The sequence below is a fragment of the Rhinolophus sinicus genome, linkage group LG12 (genome assembly GCF_036562045.2).
Source record: "Rhinolophus sinicus isolate RSC01 linkage group LG12, ASM3656204v1, whole genome shotgun sequence".
Taxonomy (NCBI): domain Eukaryota; kingdom Metazoa; phylum Chordata; class Mammalia; order Chiroptera; family Rhinolophidae; genus Rhinolophus; species Rhinolophus sinicus.
The window spans coordinates 56,284,786-56,307,640 of NC_133761.1; the positions used below are offsets into that span (position 1 = coordinate 56,284,786).

A 22,855-nucleotide genomic window follows, 5' to 3' on the forward strand; every position below is an offset into this window, starting at 1 on the left:
GCCTGTTATGAAATGGGTGTTAATCTTGGGTTTTAACCTCTCTGGCTTCAATCCTCATCTGTAAAGCCAAGAGAGTTGGAAGAAATTATTTCTAGGGTCGGTGGTGAAATTCTATTGTTCTCTTGTGGAATTTCAGCTAATATACGTCACCATGTCAGTATTTTAACTCTCTGCTAGGAAAGCCAGTGTTCTCTAATGAAAATTCTATGTCAAAATACTTCATGTGATTAAACAACAAAAACAATCCCCTGCAAGGGGGGTAAGAACTAGTGTCTGAAAATGCTTTGAAAAATGATGCTGGCTCTTCATGTGAATAGCTGGAGAGAGAGGCGTTTTAAATGGCTAGATAAATGGTTTAATGAGAAAGTGCTAAAAGGTGCTTGGTGGGAGGACGGGATAGTCGGTGAACTTTAGATGGACAAGGAGACTAATGAACTGCGATGCCAGTAACACTTCTGTGCTAGTTTGTGTCAAAGGAGGAAACATACACTGTAGGAAATTGTGCCAGGTTATCAAAGATGCTTGTGGTAAGAAGTGGTAAGGAATCACCTAGTTCACTAACCTTGTGGGTTTTACCAGAAGAGCAAACATGAAACGGTGATCAAATTAAAAGTCATTTTGAAATTTCCAAAAGCCTCTTTCCTGAGTTTCCTATCCACTGTCTAAGAAAGGCATTGTAAAAATCCTCATTTATTTAAAATATTTACCTACGACAGGCTTTTTTGGTTAATGTTTAGTCCATTCTAAAATATGAACTTGAATTTTTAAAGGAAGAGCCCTGCTTTAATGAGGATATAGATATATTTTTTTTTACTGTTGGCTTTGTTTTCTAATTATAAAACACATTCATTTTTTTTAAGTCTGAAAATGCAGAAAATTATAAAGAAAAAACGTCACCTTTACTCTCACTATATAGATCTAACTTCTGTAATTCTTTTTGATCTATTTCCTTTCAGTATTTTATCCTTTGTGCCTAAATATATACATTAAATGTATATACAATGAGGATCATACTGGATGCCTAAAGTGTTATCCCTTTGGATAATAAGCTTTTTCCATGTAATTAAAATCTTCTGAAAACACGTTTTTTAGTAGCTATATATTATATTTATCATTATTTATATTATGTGCACAAAAATCACACTAATACATTACTTTGTCTCTTTGGATTATATGCATCTATCTGTATTTCCTACTTATTTATAAGAGGCCTGTCTTAAAGCTATGAAACATCACAATTGTGGCAAATATGTTTTCCTAGTTTGCGGTATGTTTTTTAACATGATGTTTTGGACATGCATTTTAAATTTCTTTTGCAATTTCTACGACTTCTTTTACAATAAAAGAGTTATTGATCCAGATGTCAGTTTTTTCCCAGTTTCACTTACTATCACTTTGTGATGCTTCAATTATCATCTTCTGTAAAGCCCCGTTTTAAGGGGGAAAGTAGAGTCCGAGAATTCATTTTCATGGAGTGAACGGCATCTGATATTGTGAGAATGACGAGCCGATCCTGGCGCAGCTGTGCTGCTAGAGGACGGAATTTCCATGGTCTGGTTGAACCATCCAAACCCATCCTGGTACAGCCTGTTTGACGCCATCTAGTAAGAGTTGTTCCCTTGAGTTTAGTTATCAATGGGACAAATGCAGATGCTGAGACCTGGTCCTCCCAGGACTATAACAGTGCTAACAGAAATCTCTCGGTTAGTTGGTGCCCATTTTGTTGGCCAGATTTGGGGGAACTGGGCTGGGAATAGGGAGATCTGCTTTCTGCCTTCCTACTTCCTGAAAGCCTATGATTTCCAGGCTTGTCACAAGATAAGAACGTTAGTCTGGCCTCATTTGAGAATGGGGGTTAGGTGGAAGTCAGGAGCCCACTGAGTTATGAAGGGGTTTCATTTGATTAAGATTTCATACATACTAGGGTCTGAGTCATGTGTTCTAATGGATCCACGGATCCAATTCGTTTCACAGAATCACATTGTTTCAGTTATTTTGGCTTCAAGAAAGGCAAGTCCCTAGGACAGAATATGTTTAGGAAATCCTAATTCCCTTTAGAAAGTAATGGGTTTAGTGTGTTATTCTTGCATCTGTTACTTGAGAACAATTCCGGTTAATGAAAGATTGGAAGGGATTATTAAATGGATCTCCAACCCAACAGGAGAACTGTAATTCTCCGATGACATACACGTGTTAAATTATAGTCTACAACAAAGATCCTAAAGGAAATTTCAACAGCCTCAAGGGCAGTAATACTACAGCAAGACTCCCACATGCTTTTCTTGTGCATAGATTATTTCTTATAAAGTAAACTCACATTCAACTCTAAGTCAAGAGTAAGTTTTGCCAGAACCCGACTTTATGTCATAGGTTGAGGTATTTTGGAGGAAAAGGCTTTACATAGGTAGAATCCAAGAACTCTTTCTTGTCATAAATGTTAAAAACATTTTGTTTCTGTTCCTGCTTCTTGGCTCTAAATCTGGCTCTTCAATATGGAAAACTTATATCTTTTTATAATCCTGACTTACGTCTATCATAAAATCTTTGGCAGAAGGTTGGAAAGGATGCATTACTATCTTCCCGAAGGAAGGCTGCCTAAAGACAGCCCTTTCTTTTCTCAGCATCATTAAATCATTCCTTTGTCACCTCTTCTCTACCCTGAAATTTCCAACTCCCCACATACTTGTTGAGCAGTAAAAAGTAAAAGATACAGTTTCTGCTCTCAAGTACCAAAATAGGAAGCCGAGAGGCTGACAGACATGCGAGGGGGAAAGCAAATAAAGCAGGGTATGTGCAAGCATGCGATGACACAAAATATTTTACTTTTTAGATTTTGAAATAAAAATGCAACTTAACTTTGTTATTTCAAAATAAGGAAAACATGCACATACATGTGTATACACACAGACACACACATGTATAAACATGTATATATAAACGTCAAGATGGCAGCTCAAAGTGGAGCTCGGTTTATTAAGAAACCCTCCCAGGACAAGGTGAGTATGTGAGCCCTTAACTTCCTCCTGCCTCCAACCCCCTTCTCGCTGCATAACCAGGAATATAAAAATTAATAGAATATTGTCCCTGCCTTCCAAGTGTATATGGACTGGCCAAGACGGTAAAAGGAAATTTTAGGACTAAAGGGGAGAGATTCTTAAATTCCTTATGTCATTCTTTTAAACTATTCCTGTTTCATCAACTCTTCAGTAAGAGGCAGAAAGTTTAAGTGTTCAGCTTGATGGATTTTTATGTCTGTATACATCATGTAATCTCTGATCAGATCAAGATACGGGCCATTTGCCAGCACCCCACATTGCTCCCTTGTACCCCTTTCAAACAATAATCATATCCTACCCCCAGAGGTAACCAACATTCAGGCTCTATCATCATAGATTAGTTTTGCCTAAAGGATCACCTTTTTTTATGATAGCCTCAAGTAAAAGTTTAGATAGAACCTTAGATATAAAAATGAAGTCTTAGTTAACGTTTTAAATGGGTAATTCCTAGATGAGCCTTAATTCATCTTTTCTCTTGACGTTTTAGAAATATCTGTCCAAGTGACTCATAAAGTAGAGATCTTAGATTACCTATAAAAGGCCTTTGATGAGCAACAGAACTTCAAGGGTCTACAGCAAAGCTATTCCCGGTACTGTGATCTGTCATTATGTTATTTTTGAATAGATTATTAAAAATCGTTCTGCTTCCCTATATTTCAGTTTCTTCTTGCCTGAGACAACAGGATCTAGTTACAGCAAGTGTGCTCCTCTGATACTTGGGCAGAATATTTAAATACAGATGTCCTACATGCTACTGGGAATATCCATTACAGGGATATCCATGACAGGGCTAGATGCAGAAATGATCTGAAGTTTAAACAGCTGGGAAGGGGTAAGAAACAGACCCCGAAAGAGGTCTGATGAAAATGACAGTTGTGTGAAAGGAGGGACGAGGAGGCTTCATCAACAGGGACAGAGGGCAGATGTGGTCACATAGCATAGGAGAAGAAAGAGAAGCACAGGATCATGAAAAGTGCAGGGCTGTGGGACACAAAAAAGCACACGGTTTACGGACGGGTGGCCAATGGGTACAACATGCTCTAGAACTAAGGAGAAGAAACGAGATGAGCTTGTCAATGAGGTCACTGACCGGGTATTGCCAGGAAAGGAGTCATGGTAAAAGTCAGATTGCAAGGCATTACAAAGGAAAGAGGTCACACAAAGTAAAAACATTAAGTACAGTAATATCTTTACAGAACTTTACTATGTGCCAAATACTCCTAAGCACTTGACGTGTTTGAACATTTTAAAATTCTTAATCCTGTGAGGTAGGGATAGATTTTATAGATGAAGAACGGAGGCACAGAATAATTAGGTAAGTTGCCCAAACTCACACAGCTAGTAAGTGTAGAGGCAGGATTCAAACCCAGGCAGCCCACTCCAAGCCCACACTCTTTCTAATCTCTGTGCTCGATTGTTTTCATCAAGCAGTAGGTGATGTGGCCCATATTTTGGGGCTTGAGAGAGTAAACCACGGTTTATGTAACCTGGAGATGGAGGAGCACGAGAAAAGAGCTGCTGCAGGAAGTGTGTTTAGGAGTCAGCAGTGATACACAGTTACGCCAGACTGCACAAAATCATAAGGGGTAATGTCTACAGTTTCCGGTTTCTTATAGCAAGCAGTGTTTGGTAGTCTGGTGCCTGGAGCAAAAGCATTACAAACCCTGAAGATGACAGCATGGAGCGTGACATTTAAGCTAGAGAATTCAGTTGTAGACAACTCCTCCAAAAAGGAAATGTTACACTTAAAATGTGTAAAGTACACTTAATACAACTAGCATCTCTGAGAGCCCACTCTGTATCCCACATTAGGTGTGGTTTTTAGGTACAGCATGGAGGTGGTACAGATTGGAGAAATCCAGCGGGATCTTTCTCGGGGGTCTACACAAGGCAGCCCCAGGCCTGTGCCATGGGCATGACCTACAAGTGACTGGGGCAGCCTAAGTCCCCTCTTCTGTGCTTCTCGTGATGGTGAGCACGATCTGTGGTCTGTGCAACCTCAGCTCTGTGATTTCAACAGTGAGCTTGCACGGTGCTTACTACATAGCAAGCACCCAGTAACGGTTCTTGAACTACCACTGAAACTAAACAAAGAAGTTTTTGCAAAAAAAAAAAAAAATCATTCTCTTATGTTTCAGCAGCTCAAAGAAGTGACTAAGAAGAAGGCTTCGAAAACTGACAGACCAGGACTCAATTCCGGGCTCTACTACCTATTATTAGCCATTTCATTAATCTTTTAAACACGATTTAATTTTTTCAAAGCATAATTTCTGCATTTATAAAATGGAGATGACAATAATACTTTGAATTCCTTGGATTGTTTTCAGGATTACATCAGAGAGTACATGTAAAATATAGCACAATGGCTGGCATGTAGTCAGGGTTCGATAAAATCATTAATACTGCTTATTACAAACGTAATGAGACTTTATTCCGTTGAAGTCCATTTTCTTCACCAAAGACACAGGTACAATGCATGACCAAGTTCCAATTCATAACTTTAAAAAATCTTTACACTCAAGAGACTATTACTCGTTATTTTGGAATATTTTAGAATTTTTGTAGTAATGATAAAACAGTATTAAAATTCTTAGAAAGGTCATTTTGTTATTAAATTACATAAAGGAAATACTCATGTGATAGCAGAATAAGAAATAATTTAAATGTTAGGTAATCTAAAGTGCAATGCTGGTAGAAAACTAAATATTTTTAATTGCTTATAAACACACATCTTCAGAATGTTCTTTGTGTCTTCCCATTTTAAAACCTTAATGGGACACTTAAAATGTTCCACTTACATATACTCTATAATTTAAATTTTGTAGCCTTAATTTGCAAAGAGAAGGGATTACTTTTCTTCTAAATCATGATTTTTAAACAGAATGTCTTGGGTTAGTTATTTCAACTAAGGAAAAATAAAAGAATTTCTAAATTATGTGATACTAAAATCATACTCAAAACCATGTTGAATTTTCCTTCTTAAGGTCTCTAGACCCTCGATTATGACCATTCCTACCTCCAATTAACGAATGACTGCAGCACTTCAAATACTAAAATTTATGTTCTCTTGGTAACTGGCAGGAGAAAACTGCTGAAATATTTATGGATTATGGACAACCTTGCTCCTGAATTTCCTTGGCTATCTCTCGCTTCTATTTACTTTAAAGCCCACTGAAGCATTCAGTGGCTACTGATTAGCGGAGAAAAACTCACCTCCAATTTAGGTGTTTAAATAATTTACAATATCCTCCTAGAGACGTTAAGAATATTGCAGAGATGTGATAAAAGACTGCAGTGAACAGTGATAAAAACGTGCATTTTGTACATCTTTATAAATCCTCATGCCAACTTAACCAAACTTGTTGGCAAAAAAAATACCAGACGCTTAAGGATGTCTTTTCAATGGAGATGCTGAAAATCAAGACCATACACTCACTGGGTCTGCTAACGGTTACCTCAATTAGCAACCAAGCCCAGTAACCCATGAAGACAATTCTATGTGATGCTCCAAAAGAAAAATATGGTTTTTGCATCACGTACATGAGTCTCTATCTGTTCCACTCCGACTCAAAACCCCATAAAGTTGGGAACAAATGAGACTTTCACGTAACAGTTTGACGTTAACAGCTTTAAGTTAAAAATTATTGTTTATCTTAGTAGGAGAGCCTAGTCTTACTTAGCACGTAAGAAATGATGCTATGTTTTCCCCTAGGTATCTTGGTAAACAAGAAAGGAACTGTGTTATACAAAACTGGGTGAGATGGGGGAGGGGCATCATTTCCTCTTCTCTTATTAATTATTTCTTCTTAAGATGACAGAGTTCCAAGGCCCAGCAGATCACTAGTTGAAGGGCAGCTATTTGCTAGCTACAGAAAGGTGAGGGAAGCGGGTCACGGGAAATTCACTTTCAAACACATTTGGTGTCTGTCGCTTAGAAGGGGGAGAGAGGAGGGTCAGTACCAAAAGTCAAAACACGACATGGATCTGGTCCTGTGCAATGTACCCCCCAAAAGAGAGGAGTCTACAAGTGCCTTTTTTTTTTTTTTTTTAAAGAAACAGGTTTAAAGCAATTAGAATTCTGAAAAGGAGAACTGGTTAATTAAAAATATTTTTAAATGGCTGAGAAATAGCTGGGGTTGAAAGAATACATTCTTCCTCAGCCCGTGAAGTTAAATTTGCACGGTTTAGTTGGAGGCTATAAAGCAAACAGCCCCATGTGTTAGATTTTAAAGTTATATTCAATTATAAAGCACTTGCCCTTAAACTCAAGCCTTTCCGTGCCAGATGGTTTCTGGGAGCCCTGTACAAAACATGTTAAATGAGAGTATAGACTGCTCTTTTCTTAATAAGATGTGAATAATAATCACTAATAAGAGATCCAAGAAAAGCTCATAAGAAAGCCAGAAAAATCTTATTAAACTTAACTAATTTAAGAGCATGGAATGCTGGAATAAGTCTAAAGTTCTGAAGCTGAGATACCCGACATACTGTTGCTCACTAGACTTTTAAGCTTTGACAGAAGGAGGTCGGGGTAGGAAGGAAAAAACAAAAAACAAACCAAAACAAAAATCAATACAATTTGGAACTTAATGTAAGGTTTAACTCTGCCTTACAGGGGGACATTTTAACAACCAAATAATACAGTTAAAATAAGTTTCTCCTAAAAATAGCTTTACGCTGAAGTAGTTTTAGTTTCTGGTAGTCAGTATGGTAGGCCAATCAATGGCTGAGAGCTAAAAACCAAAGTCCGAGACTAACACCTATAGCGCAAAGGTGCAGCATATTTAGTGTTGGCCAGGTCCAAAACAATGATCTGAGTCTAGATGTCAGTGAAATGTAAGTGGAAACCAAGACACAGTCATTAATCAGATTTCTGTTTAAACTTCTCCAGTGCAGAATAAAAATCTGTTACAGTAATCTTATTCCCTGAGATGTGCCACGTTGTTCCTGCGCAGGGCTAGAAGATTCCTCCCTCCTGAACAGCCCTTCCTTCCCCCACAAGACACTCTCCATCTCTTAAAGGGACTTTCAATGTCAGGTCAAGGAGTTTGGGGAACTGGTGGCAGATTTTGGAGCAGGGAGAGGAGTGACATAATGAAAGCAGTGTTTTAGGGAGGGGGCGGTGGGCAGCCCCAAGTGACCACAGATGCACAAATAGGGTCTGATGGAATGAATGTGCTAACTGTCCACCCGAGCTGCTTGCTAGACACACAAAATCATGCTTAGAAGCAATAAATTGCTCACACTCCTGGAGAAAGCATCCTGCTTGAAACTCAAACTACTTGGTTAACTATCAGAGCCTTGTACCACTTAAACAGGGAAGACAAAACGGATTTAACTAACCCACCAACTCTGTAAATTCACATAGAATAAAGCACCAAGTTTGGTCCAGGACCATCTCAATGTATTCTGCCTTCTAAGTTCATCAAATACATAGGAACGAAGATAAGTCCAAATTCTTTCTGATTCAGGAATGTGTTCTATCCACCACTTTTACAATCTGCTGATTGCTTATAAAGTCACTTATACTAGATTTGCAAATATCCTGGAGGTGGCCAGAGCTGAGCAAACAGAAAGGCTACTCCAGGCTGACTTTCTCAGAGGCAGTCTCTTGGCCCCTCCCAGGATTTCTCAAAGGGGCTCCAGATTCAAATACGAAAGAAGCTTAGGAGCTGGGGAGTGACTGGGCCTCTAGCTTTTCTTTCTTTCGTCCTCACGATCAAGGCTATAATTTTTTCAAATGTCAGAAACCAGTTGTGTTTCGGGGGAGACTTAAAGAACAGGAGGAGGTAGCCCCCCAAATGGATTCAAACAACAATAATAAAACAGCATTTTAAAGGAAGCAAAGCCTTTTAAACCTTTTCCCACTGTTTGGCAAGCAGCTCATTATACTGGACCAACAGTGCCTGATTTACATTATTGAATTAAAACATCATAAAATCGAGCTCTTCTGAAGGAGGACTTGACCGATGCTCAACTATTTCTTCAGTTTGTTCCACAATCAATGTCTGAGTTTTACTAAATGCCAGGCACCTTGCTGGGCCCTGGAGTTATGAGGTGTGATCAAAAGATACAGTGAATATTTAAATAAAAAACTTATTACAGTAAAAGACACATTGCCATTAACCCTCGTCAAAACACTCCCCCTCGCTTTGAACACACATGTCCCATCGTTCTTGCCACTTTCTGAAGCAGTTCTGGAAGTCCTCTTTCATGAGTGTCTTTACATCACCCTCAATCATGACAACGCTCCGTGTCACACATCAATTCTGGTATGGCAATTATTTTTCTTTAAGATTTTTTTTATTAAAATACAGCTAACATACAATATTATATTAGTTTCAGTACCCAACTAGCACTAGACAGTGTTATTACCACATTATTGATTTTATTCCCTATGCTAAAGAAGTGATCACCATGATAAATCCCGCAACCATCTGACACTGTACCACGTTATCACAATATTATTGATCTTTCCCCTCCGTTTTTAAATATTTCAATTAAAGTTGACATTCAATATTATTTTATATTAGTTTCAAGTGTATAGCATAGTGATTAGACATTTATATAATTCTGGTACGGCAATTTCTGCCAAATAAAAACATTATGGTGTGTCCTCATCTACCTTATTCATGGATCTGGCACCATCCAATTCCTGGCTCTTCCCCAAAGTCAAAATGACCATGAAAGGAAAACATTTTGAATGGATTCAGGACATCGAGGCAGCCACGACAGCACAGCTAAAGACACTCACGAAAGAGGACTCCCAGAACTGCTTCAGAAAGTGGCAAGAACAATGGGATAAGTGTGTTCAAAGAGAGAGGGAATATTTTGAGGGGGATTGATGGCAATGCATTTTTTAATGTAGTATTTTTTTATTTATTTAAAATCCGCCACATTTTTTTATCAGACCTCATACACATCAGTACAGAGAAATTGGTTCAACAAGCGTAGGGAAATATCAGTGAATCAAAGGTGTTAGAACTATATAATTACTGCATGTAAAGTACTTAGATACTTAATAAATAAACAAATAAAAATATAACATTTGGAACCCACTGTGTCTGGTGAGCAGTCTTCTTTGACTAACTATAGTATCTTTTCCTTCAAAGGTGAAATGAGATGAGCCAGCAGGCGCAATCCCCTGTGATGCCTCCTGGTCCCTTCTCCAGACAAAGGAGACTGCTTGCCAGGGCACCTCACACTTGCTGCCGCTCTCCTGTCCCCCAGGGCTCCTGTTCCCATACTTTAGGCCATTTTTGAAGGACCCTCCCCATGTCCCATGAGCTTTCTCCAAGTTCTCCTGTGACTCCATCCCCCTCCGGGATTCACACAACCCTCTAAACTCTGACTTTGGTCCTCAGAAGGATGGTTATTTTTGCCTCCACCATCTCTCTCCTTCCTACTAGACTATAAGCTGCTTGATGGCAGTAACCAATCCAACTTTATGAGGCTTTTAAAAAATGTAAGCTTTGTGAATTTTCCCCCAAAAAAATTCCTGAGAATTTCTTTTATAATCATTCATTCAACAAATATTTAAGTTCCAAATATGCCCCAGGCAGTACGCTGTATTTCAAACTCCAAAATACCCAGCAATCGGTTGAATATCTGGTTTGTGTATTCTAAAAAAGAGATGTAATTTTGCAGAATCAATTTTGCTGAAAAGAACACAAAATAAATAGTACAGCAATCGAAATTCTGTTATAAATGTTAAGTTCTATAAATTCTTTTAAATTACATTTAACAATCCACTTAAGATTGGAAAGAAGATGGAATAGATAATAATTGCTCTTTTCCTGGAATTAGAGATGTAACTGATCCATAACAATGCCTTTTACGTTTTGTTTGCCAAGTATTTTATTTTTTTAAACTTTTTTAACCAAAAGGAAAAAGAGAAAATTTGAACCATTTCTTCCCCGACTACCTCCCACTAGCTAGTATCTACTAAACAACTAGCAATAATATGGAAAGGGGGTAAAGAGCGTATTACTTCATCGCAAAATGTTATATTAATTAATTTTGTGAAATAAAAAGGGCATTGTTTCTTGACATTTATTATGAAAGTAAAAGATGACCAAGGCTCATATTCTAAAATGTATTACAGAGTGTGCAATGCATTCCATGAGGCACAGCACACGCTACAATCTGTTCATTTCTAACATAAAGAAGTCTCTAGAAGTCCCACTCATAAAACAGGCCTTCACTCAGTCTGACTGCCAAACTGACTTTGGCAAGCAAGCTTGGAACATTTTAAATTTTACAAACATTATCCTGTTTTAAAAAGTTAATTTGGAACTACTTTAAGGAATGTAAAAATAAACCTTGCTTTCAGTGAAATCAAGATTAAATCTTACCAGACTGCTAAAATTAACTATCATAATCCGATTATATAATTAGTATAAAGTATAAAGGCTGAGTCTGTGGGGCTGGAGAGGCCCCTTCTGCCTCTTCCAGAAGGCAAGTTAGTGACCATCTTTTCCACTTGTTTTTCCCTGGAGGTGGACAGGGTGAAGTGTGCGATTTATAAGAATGAAAAAGTAATACTTACTGAAATCAGGATTCAGTAATAGCTTGATTTCTAAAACAATACTAACAGAGTTAACAGGCAGCAAAGAACAACAAAACAAAACAAAACAAAACAAAACGAGAGAAGAAAATAAGAACAAAGAAAGAAGGTACTGTGCTATGTGCAAAATGGCCACCATGACCCCCATTTTTGCTGAGGTAGAAAGTAAGGCTGAGAGAGCTGAAATATTTAAACAAGATCACAAAGCCAGCACATGGCAGAGCTGGGACTCAAATGCACTCCCTGTATGTCTTCTAAAGCCCACGCTCTTACTCCCTCAAGTTGTGCAGTGAGGAAAGGACAGAGGATTAAGAAAAGGGAAGCGTGTAATAAAGCAGCCAAGACTGCTTCTAGGGGCTAGCTGTCCTTGTCTGCCTTTGGGAAAAGCTTTATTTTTACATTTGTAGATTTCAGATTTTAGATCTACCTCCAAAAAGCCCAGGCAACTACAAATTAAATCAGCAGCTACATTTGCCTTCAGATTGATATAAATAATGACACAGCAGTGGTTTTGTGGGCTATAACTGTGGCTGCTAGAGGAGGTTGAAGGATATTGCCTACCTGCTACAATTCTTTATGATATATAGAGCTTCAGGTTTTTTAAGAAAAGGGATTGTCTTTTCCTTGTTATATTTTAAATACAAGCAATCAGATCCCAATTAATCAGAATTATGTTGACAAAAAAAGGGTAGTCATTGTCAAATACCACTGTTATTCCACATCATATGTGTTCCATCTGCTGCCACGGAGCTTGAAAAGGGACCTCGGTTGCTTAAGCGCAAAGAAGATCTCTCTGTCCAATAGAACTTCCTGCGATGACGGACAAGTTCCATATCTATCTGTCCAACACAGTAGCCACTAATCTCATGTGGCACCTGGGCTCCTGAAATGTGCCTACTCTGACTGAAGAACTGAATTTGTAATTTACTGGGCCCCACTGAACAGCAGGTCTCAAGGATGCAGTTTAACCATCTCTTCTTGCAAAAGACACCTGTCGCACAGTCCTAGACAGACTACCATTTATATCAATAAATAAAGATGAATGATTACTTAGCTATTAGCAACCTTTCCATGGTAAGGGGTGAAAAGAAGGGAAGGGAATTTATAAAACTACAGTCTTGTTCTCTTTCTGTATTGATATATAAACTTGGCTTGTGCCCCCGCAAAAGCACTGATATTTAACTTCTGGGCTCCAGAGACTACAGCAGCTCTGCAGCCAGTGTTTGCTGGTCAAAGAAGACAATCCTTGTGGCAGGCTCAGGCTGAATCCAAATGTCTTACTGGCCACGTGACTGCCACCGCTTTGAAGGTGGAGACCATGTGTGCAGTTTCCACCTCTGTCTCCACTCTTTGTAAGTGCTCATTAAATACTTGCTAAATAAGTGAGTAACTAATCTTGAATTTCTCCACTTATTGCTGTAACATCTTAGAAAAGCCATTTGGGTTGAGTCTGGTGACTTGGGCAAATGAGAGGCTCCGGGATCTGTGTCCGTGGCCCAGGTTTATGGCACACTGCTGATGAAGTGTTCAAAGTGGGTTTGGGTTCCAATTTCCTAGCTAAATACAATCACACCATCACCAGGGCTCAGGGCAGAGGAAAGGGTGGATCACCGCAGGCCAGATGCAGCGAAGTAAGACACTTCGGAAAATGATGCTCAGAGCTATAAAACTTTACCCCTGGACATTATGACACAACACCTATAAAAGAATAAGATTTCAAGTGGTAGATTCTCTTCTAACATAAGACAAGAGTTCTCATTTCTTACTTTTTGAGAAAAAAAGAGTTCCCTTCACAGAACGTAACTAGTGTCCTATGGGGAAACAAAAAGAAAACCTCTGAGAAAAGTAAGTCAGAAATTGGAAAATACAGAACCGAAGGAGAAAGGAAATTTAGGCTCACACATTATACAGTCACAACGTATGGGGAGGCAGGGACAATGTTTATTCAACCTTTGAGGGGCTGAGCTAATGCTAGGGTTCCCTGGTCCCCTCTGGCCAAGCATTCCTGACTGTGTACAGCTGTAATTCCTCCAGGGTGCCACGGGGAACATTCAAAGTGACCATCTGTCTATGAAATCACCTTCAGGGAAATAAAAATGCATTTGGCAGGTCCCCAAAACTATCACAGGTTCCTTACCATGATAACGAGTCTGTGGTGTTGCCAAGTATCATTTACAAAGTCCTCTGCTACAATCAAGCACATTTCTTTGCAACACCAAATTAAAAGGTAAGTACAGTTTGGATTAGAAATTTTGTATGCTATTTTTGGATGCAGAACTCCTTATGAATTGTCATAAACCATTACCCTTTCTCGTTAATACGGCAATCAGAAGATCCCAAATGAATACTTTGCTTCAACCAGCACACATAGAACGTGACTGGCTCCTGAGAGACATTTTCCAGATCTCTGTAGGATAGAGAGCAGATCACTACCTCGCAGCCTCTTAGACAACTGGCCCGTGTTCAGGAGGGAGAACCGGGAAAAGCTATGTCTCATGGCCATTCAAATGACCCCTTCACTCTGGCCATCCTGTTCCCTTTACTCTTCCTTAAACAGGCTTTTAATTTCACACGCGTTCCCCTGGCGACATTCCCCCCACCCCCCCGCCTTCCATGTTCTGCCTGCTCCTGTCCTACCTCACGTCCTGGTCATCTCTCAAGGGTCACTCAAGTTCAAGTTCTCAGTCAAACTGTCCTGAACCTCATTTACCTACGGGGACGTTCCCCACCTCTGAACTCCTAGAGTTCTTTATTGTTTCTATTGCAAAAGAAACTTCTGATTATTTTCATACTTATTTCATTTTCCAACTCCTGGGGTGATTCTAGTGATCAGCTATGTTTAGGATTTATGGGGCTAGGCCTTGTCTCATGGTCAGGAGAGACCACTTTCTGCCTTTTGAATTCCTTAGTGTTACAATTAGTCATGTTAATTAATGGCTAAACAATGGGTATGAGGCTAGGAATCTACAAATGAAAAAGCCAGACGCTTTAAAATGAGAGCTATTTAAACTACTTAGTACCTTGTTTCCCCAAAAATAAGACCTAGCTGAACCATCAGCTCTAATGCATCTTTTGGAGCAAAAATTAATATAAGACCTGGTATTATGTTATATTACATTATATTACATTATTATTTTACCAGGTCTTATATTATAGTAAAATAAGAATGGGTCTCATATTAATTTTCGCTCCAAGAGATGCATTAGAGCTGATGGTCCAGCTAGGTCTTATTTTTGGGGAAACACGGTATTTGGTGATAAATGGAATTAAAACAGAATATACTACATGTGTTCCTTGCAATGAAACTTAATTCTATCAGCCAGAAAATTAAGACAGAATTTTAAAAAGCAAAAACAAAAAACAAAACACACACACAGGTGATTGACAGGATGAATCTTTTGGAGAGAGTTATTACAGCTGAAAGGGTCAAGAAGGGATGAAAGAGAACTGCTGTGTTACCAACGGTGGGGAAAAAGAGAAATGGGAGTACGAACAACTGAAAGTAAGTGGCAAATGAACTGGGATAAAATCTCATTTTCTATTTGATTGACTCTTTAGAACATTCTCTATGGTGTTAAGTGCTTTATAAACAAATAAAAACTTTTTAAAAAGTATGTCAGCCAGGTGGGCCCATCTGTGGCACAGGTGTAAAGAGCTCTTAGGATCTGCCATCTGTACACAATTTGACCCTCAGGCCACTGATCCTTACGATGCCCTTAAAGCAAAGTGAACACACATACCTCTACCAAGCCATGACTACATCTTAAACATTAGTTGAGTAATACTTTATGAAGTGTTTTTGAGATTATCAATGAAAAAAGCAACAGGCAGTAAATCACAAAAGGAAACGAGAAAGATTTAGAGAAAGTTCCTGATAGAGATCCGCCTCTAGAACCTTCGTTCTCATACCTTTCCTGAAAGTATTGGGTAGAAGAACTAATAAAAGGCAGTGAAGCATCGTATGACATCTTCATTTTCAGAATTTCTTAGCGAGGACACCCTTTGGGACTATCCCAAACTGAGCTGTTCTCCCGTACCTGGGAGGTATATCCACCTCCGCATTTGCTTCTGTGGATATCTTACTGGTGTGAGACAGACACAGCGCCTGGCTCAGCATCGCGCCCATAGCGCAGTTCTGTACAGAAACACATGCTGGGCTGAGTCTAAAGGCGTCAGGATTCATGCTAAGAAAACCTCCTACAGTATTGTTATCCTCAATGGAATTGTCACGAATTACACAGCATCCTCATTCTTCCCGAAACTCACTGGTACTGCCCCGCACCCCCAGAGCTCAACGCCTCGGCTCTGCCTGCTTCCAGGTCTTCTCCTGTCTCCCCCATTTCAGTGATTGGCATGACCACCTACCCACCCAGTTGCTGAAGCCAGGAAACTGAAAATCAGTTCTGGTTCTTCTTCCTGTCCTCCCCCATATGCAATTGTGCACCAGATCTAGTAGAGTCTGCCTCATAAATTTGTCTAGCATGAAATTATCTCTAAATCCTGGTTCAAGGCACCATCCTCTCACCTGAATGACGCAATGCGCCTTCTAATGGTCTTCCTCTATCCAACAGTCCTGACCCAGTTCCATCTGCTCCCCACGGGGCAGATTATGGGCGTCTCTAAAATGCAAATCTGACAGTGTTTCTTCTCCACTTAAACATCTGCAATGTCACACCCATTAGGGTGGCCATTATAAACAAGCGAAAAAACACACCAAAGAATAAGTGTAACCATGGATGTGCACTGCTGGTGGGAATGCAAAATAGTACAGCAGCTGTGGAAACAGTCTGGTGGCTCCTCAAAAGGTTAAACCTATTATAGAATTACCATACGATCCAGTCAGTGCACTTCTGGGTATACACCCAAAAGAAGTGAAAGCAGGGACTCAAAGAGATATTTGCACGTCCACGATTCAGCAGAAGCAGTGATTGCTTCTGGTGAAGAGAGAAGGAATGACTAAGGAACGACAGGAGGGGACATTCTGGGGTGACAGAAATGCCCTACCTTGGACGTGGACCAAGGTGTGGATTACACTCGCATATGCATTTGTTGAAACTGATCAAACAGCAGACATAAGAGACATGCATTTCCCTGTATGTAAATTATACCAATTTTAACAAGAGAATGCTCTCTTCTAGCTCTTTTAAAACTTGTTAACTACCTAAAACTGTGAAATAATACTTGGTCTTTCTAGAGGACTCAGTATTTTATAAAATACATTACCCGTGCTCACCTATACTGCATGTGACTTAACTCACCCATGGAAAAAAAATAGCTGAAAAGCGTAAGAGAAACTACGGGCTGATGGGAAGGAGAATTGGAGATGACAGAGATTTTTCTAGCACTTTTCAATCTACCATGTCTGAATATGCTTTACGAAAAAAATATTTTTTAAAGTCCCATGCTACAGATTTCATTGGCTATGAAAGGAATTGTTGCTTTCATCTGATCTCAACATACGGCAGTTACCCAAACCCCATGAATAGAAACTGTGAGTACAGACGTAAGGAAGTGTAAGGAAGCAACTTTCTTTTTCCCCATAAAGGTTGATCACTATCAAGAATATAAAATCAAAGACTCCTGTTTAGGCGGCCTCATCACAGATAGATCCCCCATGTTTAATACCAGAAATTACTAACAACAAAAACTTTTACTGAACTTTATAACGCAAGACCTAGCACGGACACATAGCAGAGAAGGCAAAAGGAGGGAGGGTTTACTTGACTAAGAAGTCAATGGATAAAACAGATATACTATTATTTTATTTGCATTTTAGTAGGCTGTCCACAGTCTGCACAATAGGCATCTTCACTGGTTTTCTTTCTCTGACACATTTTTCTCTCCTTTTGGGGAAATCAACAGAAGCAGTCACATTCCTGTGGAATTGCGAATGCTAAAGGCGTGCGAAACCTGCGGCTCACTCACCTTATGGTGGCTATGTGCTGCGGCACAGGCTGATGCTGAAAATGGTCGGGCCATGGGTGATGCAGGCAGAAGGATGGCGAGGGCTGCAGACAGCACGTGGTCTGGTAAACAGGTGCGTGATGCGGGCACAGAGAGGCAGAGTACTCCGAGGGGGGCTGCATGCAACACGGGGCCAAAGCGGAAGGTGACGCAGCGCCAGCCTCGCCATGGCACTCCTGGTGACCGTGATGGCTGGTCAAAGGATGATGGTACGGGCAAGGGTGGCAGGACTGGGGTAGCATCTGAGGCGTTCTTTGGTTGTCTAAAGGCAGGAAGGATGACTTAAGTGTGCCATTAACTTGCAGGCATCCATTGGGACTCACTTTTGCTCTTGGTGCTTCTTTGGGTGTGAGCTGCTGGGCTGCAAGGTCTCCGTCACAGGAGGTGAGGGGACTGGGGTTGGCAGCACTGGCCGCAATGCTGCCATTGCTCAGAATCACAAAATCGCTGTTTCTGCTGCTGGTAGCCATGCTCCAGTGTCTTGACCCTGAGAAAGAAAACGATATGAAATCAACCAGTTATAGTCAGGCAGGCAAATATGTGGAGAAGACAGGAAAGAGTCTTAAAAAAAGCGCTTTGAAAACAAGGGTTCCCTCAGGAGTTGTGAGAGAGTTGGGGGAAACCCAGAAGCGTCTGCGACAGAACCAGCCCTCCTCGTCTTTCCTCCCGGCGACTCTGAGAACCCTCTCCTGTCCTTACTGACTCCTTTTCCCCTCCCCCACCTCTACTTTCAGGGCCCTTCTTCTCTCCTCATGCTAGATGTGCAAGTATCAGTCAAGAATTAGGTCATTTTAGGGTGGGGGTGAGGAGGGGAAGAAGCGAGGGAGGATACCAATATCAACACCCTTCAACTTTTCCACAATATCATCTCTGGGGTGTTTTGACATAAAGGTAACAGACAAAATGAAGGATCATTCTGAAGGCAGTAAGTTGTGTAGGTTAAAATAATGTGAATAATGTTAAGCATGTTATTATGTCTTAGAAAAAATATCAAGAAAATTTGATTTTTCCTCTAAGTCACTCAGGTCTTAGAATAAGAATAAACAAACAACCCACCCCCCCAAAAAAACCCCTAATCAGCTAAGAATTGTGGCTACCAAGATAACAGACACGAAAGTTTTGTCCCCTAAACCAATGAATACAATGTTAAAAAGTAATGAACATAAGCTGCCATGACCTTACTGTTTGCGACATAAGTATGTGACGTAAGTTGCCACGACCTTATTGTTTTTCATGTATTTCTTGGACATGAGAAAAATAATACAATGGATAGGATTTGCTTCAGATGAGACTTTTGTTCTTATTTTTTTTCCTTTCACCAAATGACCCAGGTCTTCAATGTAAAAACAGAAAACTAATGCTCAAATTACCAGTAGCATGTTTCTGTCTAGTCAACAAACAAAAGCCAAATCAGACAACCTCCTCCCTCTCTCCTCACCCACGCACCATCCTCTGACCAACGTACACATAAAATCTGGAAATTTGCAGTTAAAAAAATAGGCCATCAAATGCTCTGATTGGTCTATTTAACCTTAACATGAGAGCCAACAAGAAAAAAAGAAAACCATAGTCTGGCTCACTAACCCTTCTGGCATGGCATTCTTCTAATAGACAAAACAGCTTCTGGAGAAATCTCTCTCCAGTCTCTCCCCATCTCCTGCAGACACACAGGTACCAGAAAGAGATCATCTCTTTTCAGTCTGAGAACATGGAAATCGAACCTGACAAACTTGGATCAGCCATGAGGACGTTTCCAATGCACGGCGTTTCAATATATAACTATTCCATGGGGGCACTTCTGAGCAGAGCATGACAGAACAACGCATAAAGTTTCCACCTGAATACTGATACCCAGAAGATACTCACTGTACTAGGGTACACATTTAGCATTATTTATTTACTTTTCAGATGAAACACCTAAACTACACACGCACGCACACACACACACACACACACAAATTCAGTTACATAAACATCAAAGCTATGAGAAATGGAAGAATTAATATGGACATTAAAAAATTTCTTTAAAAATGGTTTAAGTGAAAAAATAAAGATTTATAAATATCAAAACATATATAAAGTCAAGTAGATGTTACTTTTCTCATCACTTTTGAAAGCAGTCTGCCAATCCCAAATTCCTTTTATAACAATTGAGAGGGATTTTGGAATTGTGGTAGTAAATACAGTTGCTCTCTCCTTCACTGAATACACTCCTGGGTAGAAATATACATTATAAAACAGTTTTAAAACATAGTTTTATAAAACATTCATATAATATACTCAACACAAAGCCATGGTAGATAAACGTGTTATCCAACTAGTGGGCAAGGAGGGTAGGGAACTGGTTAGAGCCCTACTCTGAGCAGGACGCACACACTAACCTTTCTTCCACCACTTTCTCAATGTGCGATAGATCTGCTTACTTAGTTAAGTTGCTGTTTACTAAAGACTGTATCCTCCTTTTTTTTGTTAACAAAAGAAAAAGTTGTATGCAAATGCTCTGAAAATAAAACACGTCAATTAAAGGCCAACCAAAGAGGTGCTAGACTTCTAAAAAAGTTCATTGAAATTTAAGATGTTTGTATACTTAAATGAAAGACAAGTCTAGATAATGTAAGGAGCAAATGCTAGATAAACGCAGTTATTTCCCAGAACTAGAAACTCTCACTGCAAATTCACCACTGAAATCACTGAAGGCACATCTCTCCCTTCCACCCTTGACTCAGGCCTTCTCCCCAGACCTCTGTCAAGCTACCTCAGCTGACAGGATCTGCTGGGATGAATGGGAAAGTCAATGACTCCCCTTGACCTTTCCCTTAGGAGGATGGGAGGAAGGAAGGCTTTCTCTGGTAGGTTGGTTTGGTTTTACCATCCCAAGTTGGTTAATATCTCAGAGATCCTAGTTTTCGGTTAAGTATTTAATTTCAGTCAATCCTTTTGACTCTAATCACAGCTGCCGGGGGAGTTATTCTAGTGAGAAGCATAAAACAACAAAAATCTTCTAAGTTTTCAAGTGAAACTGGGCTTAAAACGGCGCCATGAATCTCTAACACCCTGCAAAGTGCCTGAAAGCCCATCTAGGCTCGTCAATTTCATGTTACCCTATCTTCTAATTGAATCTGCTTTTCTGCAGGAAAAAATAAGTTTTCTTTTTCTTTGTAACCAGAATTACAATTATCATTCCCTCTTATTTTTATTGCAAATGTATCATCTTGTAGTTACACAAGAGTTAAATAGATTTTTGCAGACCTACCGAGCGAGCCAATCACCGTTTATAACATTCCCCCCCAGCCCCACCCCACTGTGGTAAAATGCCATTCAAGTGCCAAATAACTGACTTGCAAATGAATTTTTGGAACATAACCTGTTTCGTAACTTGGAGACTTCTTGCAATGAAGTCGGAACTAGTGGATAGTAAAGAATAATTTGAACTCTGACTTTGGCTTGTATTTGAAGTAAGTCACATGAGCTTTCTACGATTTAGTTTCTTTAACTATAAAATGAGAACAATCAAATAAATTAGGAATTATAAGTGAAAAATAATAAAAAACAAAACCGAAATAAGTTGTTCTAAGAAATGTCTATGGATAAAGTTCAGTGGATGTATCTGTGTGGGAATTTAGGTGACCAGAATGACAAAGTTTCACTCTGAAGTCAAGAGGTGACCCAAGCCCATGTAGGGAAAGATCTTACTTCTTCAGAACTGAGACAAATGAGAAAAAAAAAATGAAATGATCTAAGCCTAGGATAGAACAGGAAAGCAGATGAGCTACAGGAAGAGCCAACATAAAAAGGAACTATTGTTATAAACGTAATGCTATGTGATTATAAATGCAGTGATCATAGTACTTATGGTGGAAGTTCAAATTCAGTTTTGGATCAAAAATAATGAACAGCTTTCAAAGACAGCAATGTTGAAATCATCTGTTTTCCCCAGGGCCATAATACACCGGGGCTGCCAGAAGAAAGCTATTCTTGAGGCACTGGCTTGAGGTGTGATGGGAACGCACTGCCAGATATTTTAGTGTATTTCCTGTTGCTCATGAATTTAATATGCCAATATCAATACATTCAAAGCTACTAATCTCATTTTTCCTATTTCACCTTTTCTACTAGCATTTTTATGTCCTGAGTGCTTTAGCAGCGTGGGGTTTATCAGGCCTTTGGCCAAGGTACATCTTTGGATTACATTTTAAAATTTAAGTTTTTTTCCTTTGAGCCTCAGTTCTTCACATGTATAAATCAGGATAATAATCGATGTCCATCTCATGGGATTACTATGAGAATGTAAAAATGTTTTGAAAACCATACAGGGCTATGCATTTACAGTGGAGAAGTCATCGTTATTGCTTCACTGGGTGGTGAGAATATACAAAAATATGGAATGATGCTTCTTGGTTTGAAAGCCAAAATTATGCTTTAAAATGGTAGCTGGGACATCTGTAGCTGGGTGGGTCTGAGATTGAAAGTTGATTCTACTAGTTACTAACGATGAGAACCTGGGTCAAGTTACTTACGTTCTCAGAGTCGCTAAGTCTTGGTTGTTCTTAGAGTTAAATTTGTTTGAAATGCAAATTGCTTCAACCTTTTGAGCAACAGGGCACCACCAGTCAAAATGTGAAATACCCTCATCCTCTGACCCACAACAATTCTACTGGGAATTTATCCTTTGGAGTACTTGAAGAATTGTATAAAGATAAATGTACAGATAAATAAAGGTGTTGACTGCACCACTGTTTGTACCAATGAAAACCGGAAACAATCTAAATTCTCAATAGGGGAATGAAACTCTTGTCATATCCCTACATTGGGTATTCTGTACAATAAAAAAGGGTAAGTTAGATCAGGATTATTGCTATGGAAAGAAGTCCAAAGTGTATCTTTATGTGTAAATACAACCTAACTGCAGAACAGCCTATCTGGTATGAATCCGTTTCATTGAAAATACAAGGGCGATACACATACATGGTTAGGATATACACAAAGAATTTCTAGAAGGACATAGAAAATGCTAACATTGTTTCCTGCTGGAAAGTTGGGTGTGAACATTTGGAAGGGTGGAGAAGACTTTTGCATTTTACTTTCTGCACTGCTCACAACTTTTACTACAAATATATCTCCTACATAGTAATAAAATACTAATAAAACAACATATAAGGTTCCTAGGACAGAGACTAATAATGAACAAAAGGTAATTATTATTAAAATGCAAAAACAGAAACAAACTTATTTTACCTTGGAGGATAATCAGACATCTATTCTATTCACT

The 22,855-nt window shown here is 39.3% G+C and overlaps 1 protein-coding gene across 19 annotated transcripts in view; it reads right to left on the minus strand.

The window, feature by feature from the left end:
* Positions 1–22,855, minus strand: part of DISP1 (dispatched RND transporter family member 1) — a 179,335-nt gene that overhangs the window by 32,874 nt on the left and 123,606 nt on the right. For 12 of the 19 annotated variants that reach the window (XM_074316965.1, XM_019756376.2, XM_074316964.1 and 9 more), the window contains one exon: positions 17,548–18,073. In XM_074316965.1, coding sequence (XP_074173066.1) covers positions 17,548–18,073 — 526 coding nt within the window. The remainder of the gene's footprint in view (positions 1–17,547; positions 18,074–22,855) is intronic. The other 7 variants (XM_074316973.1, XM_074316970.1, XM_074316974.1 and 4 more) reach the window with 1 other exon arrangement.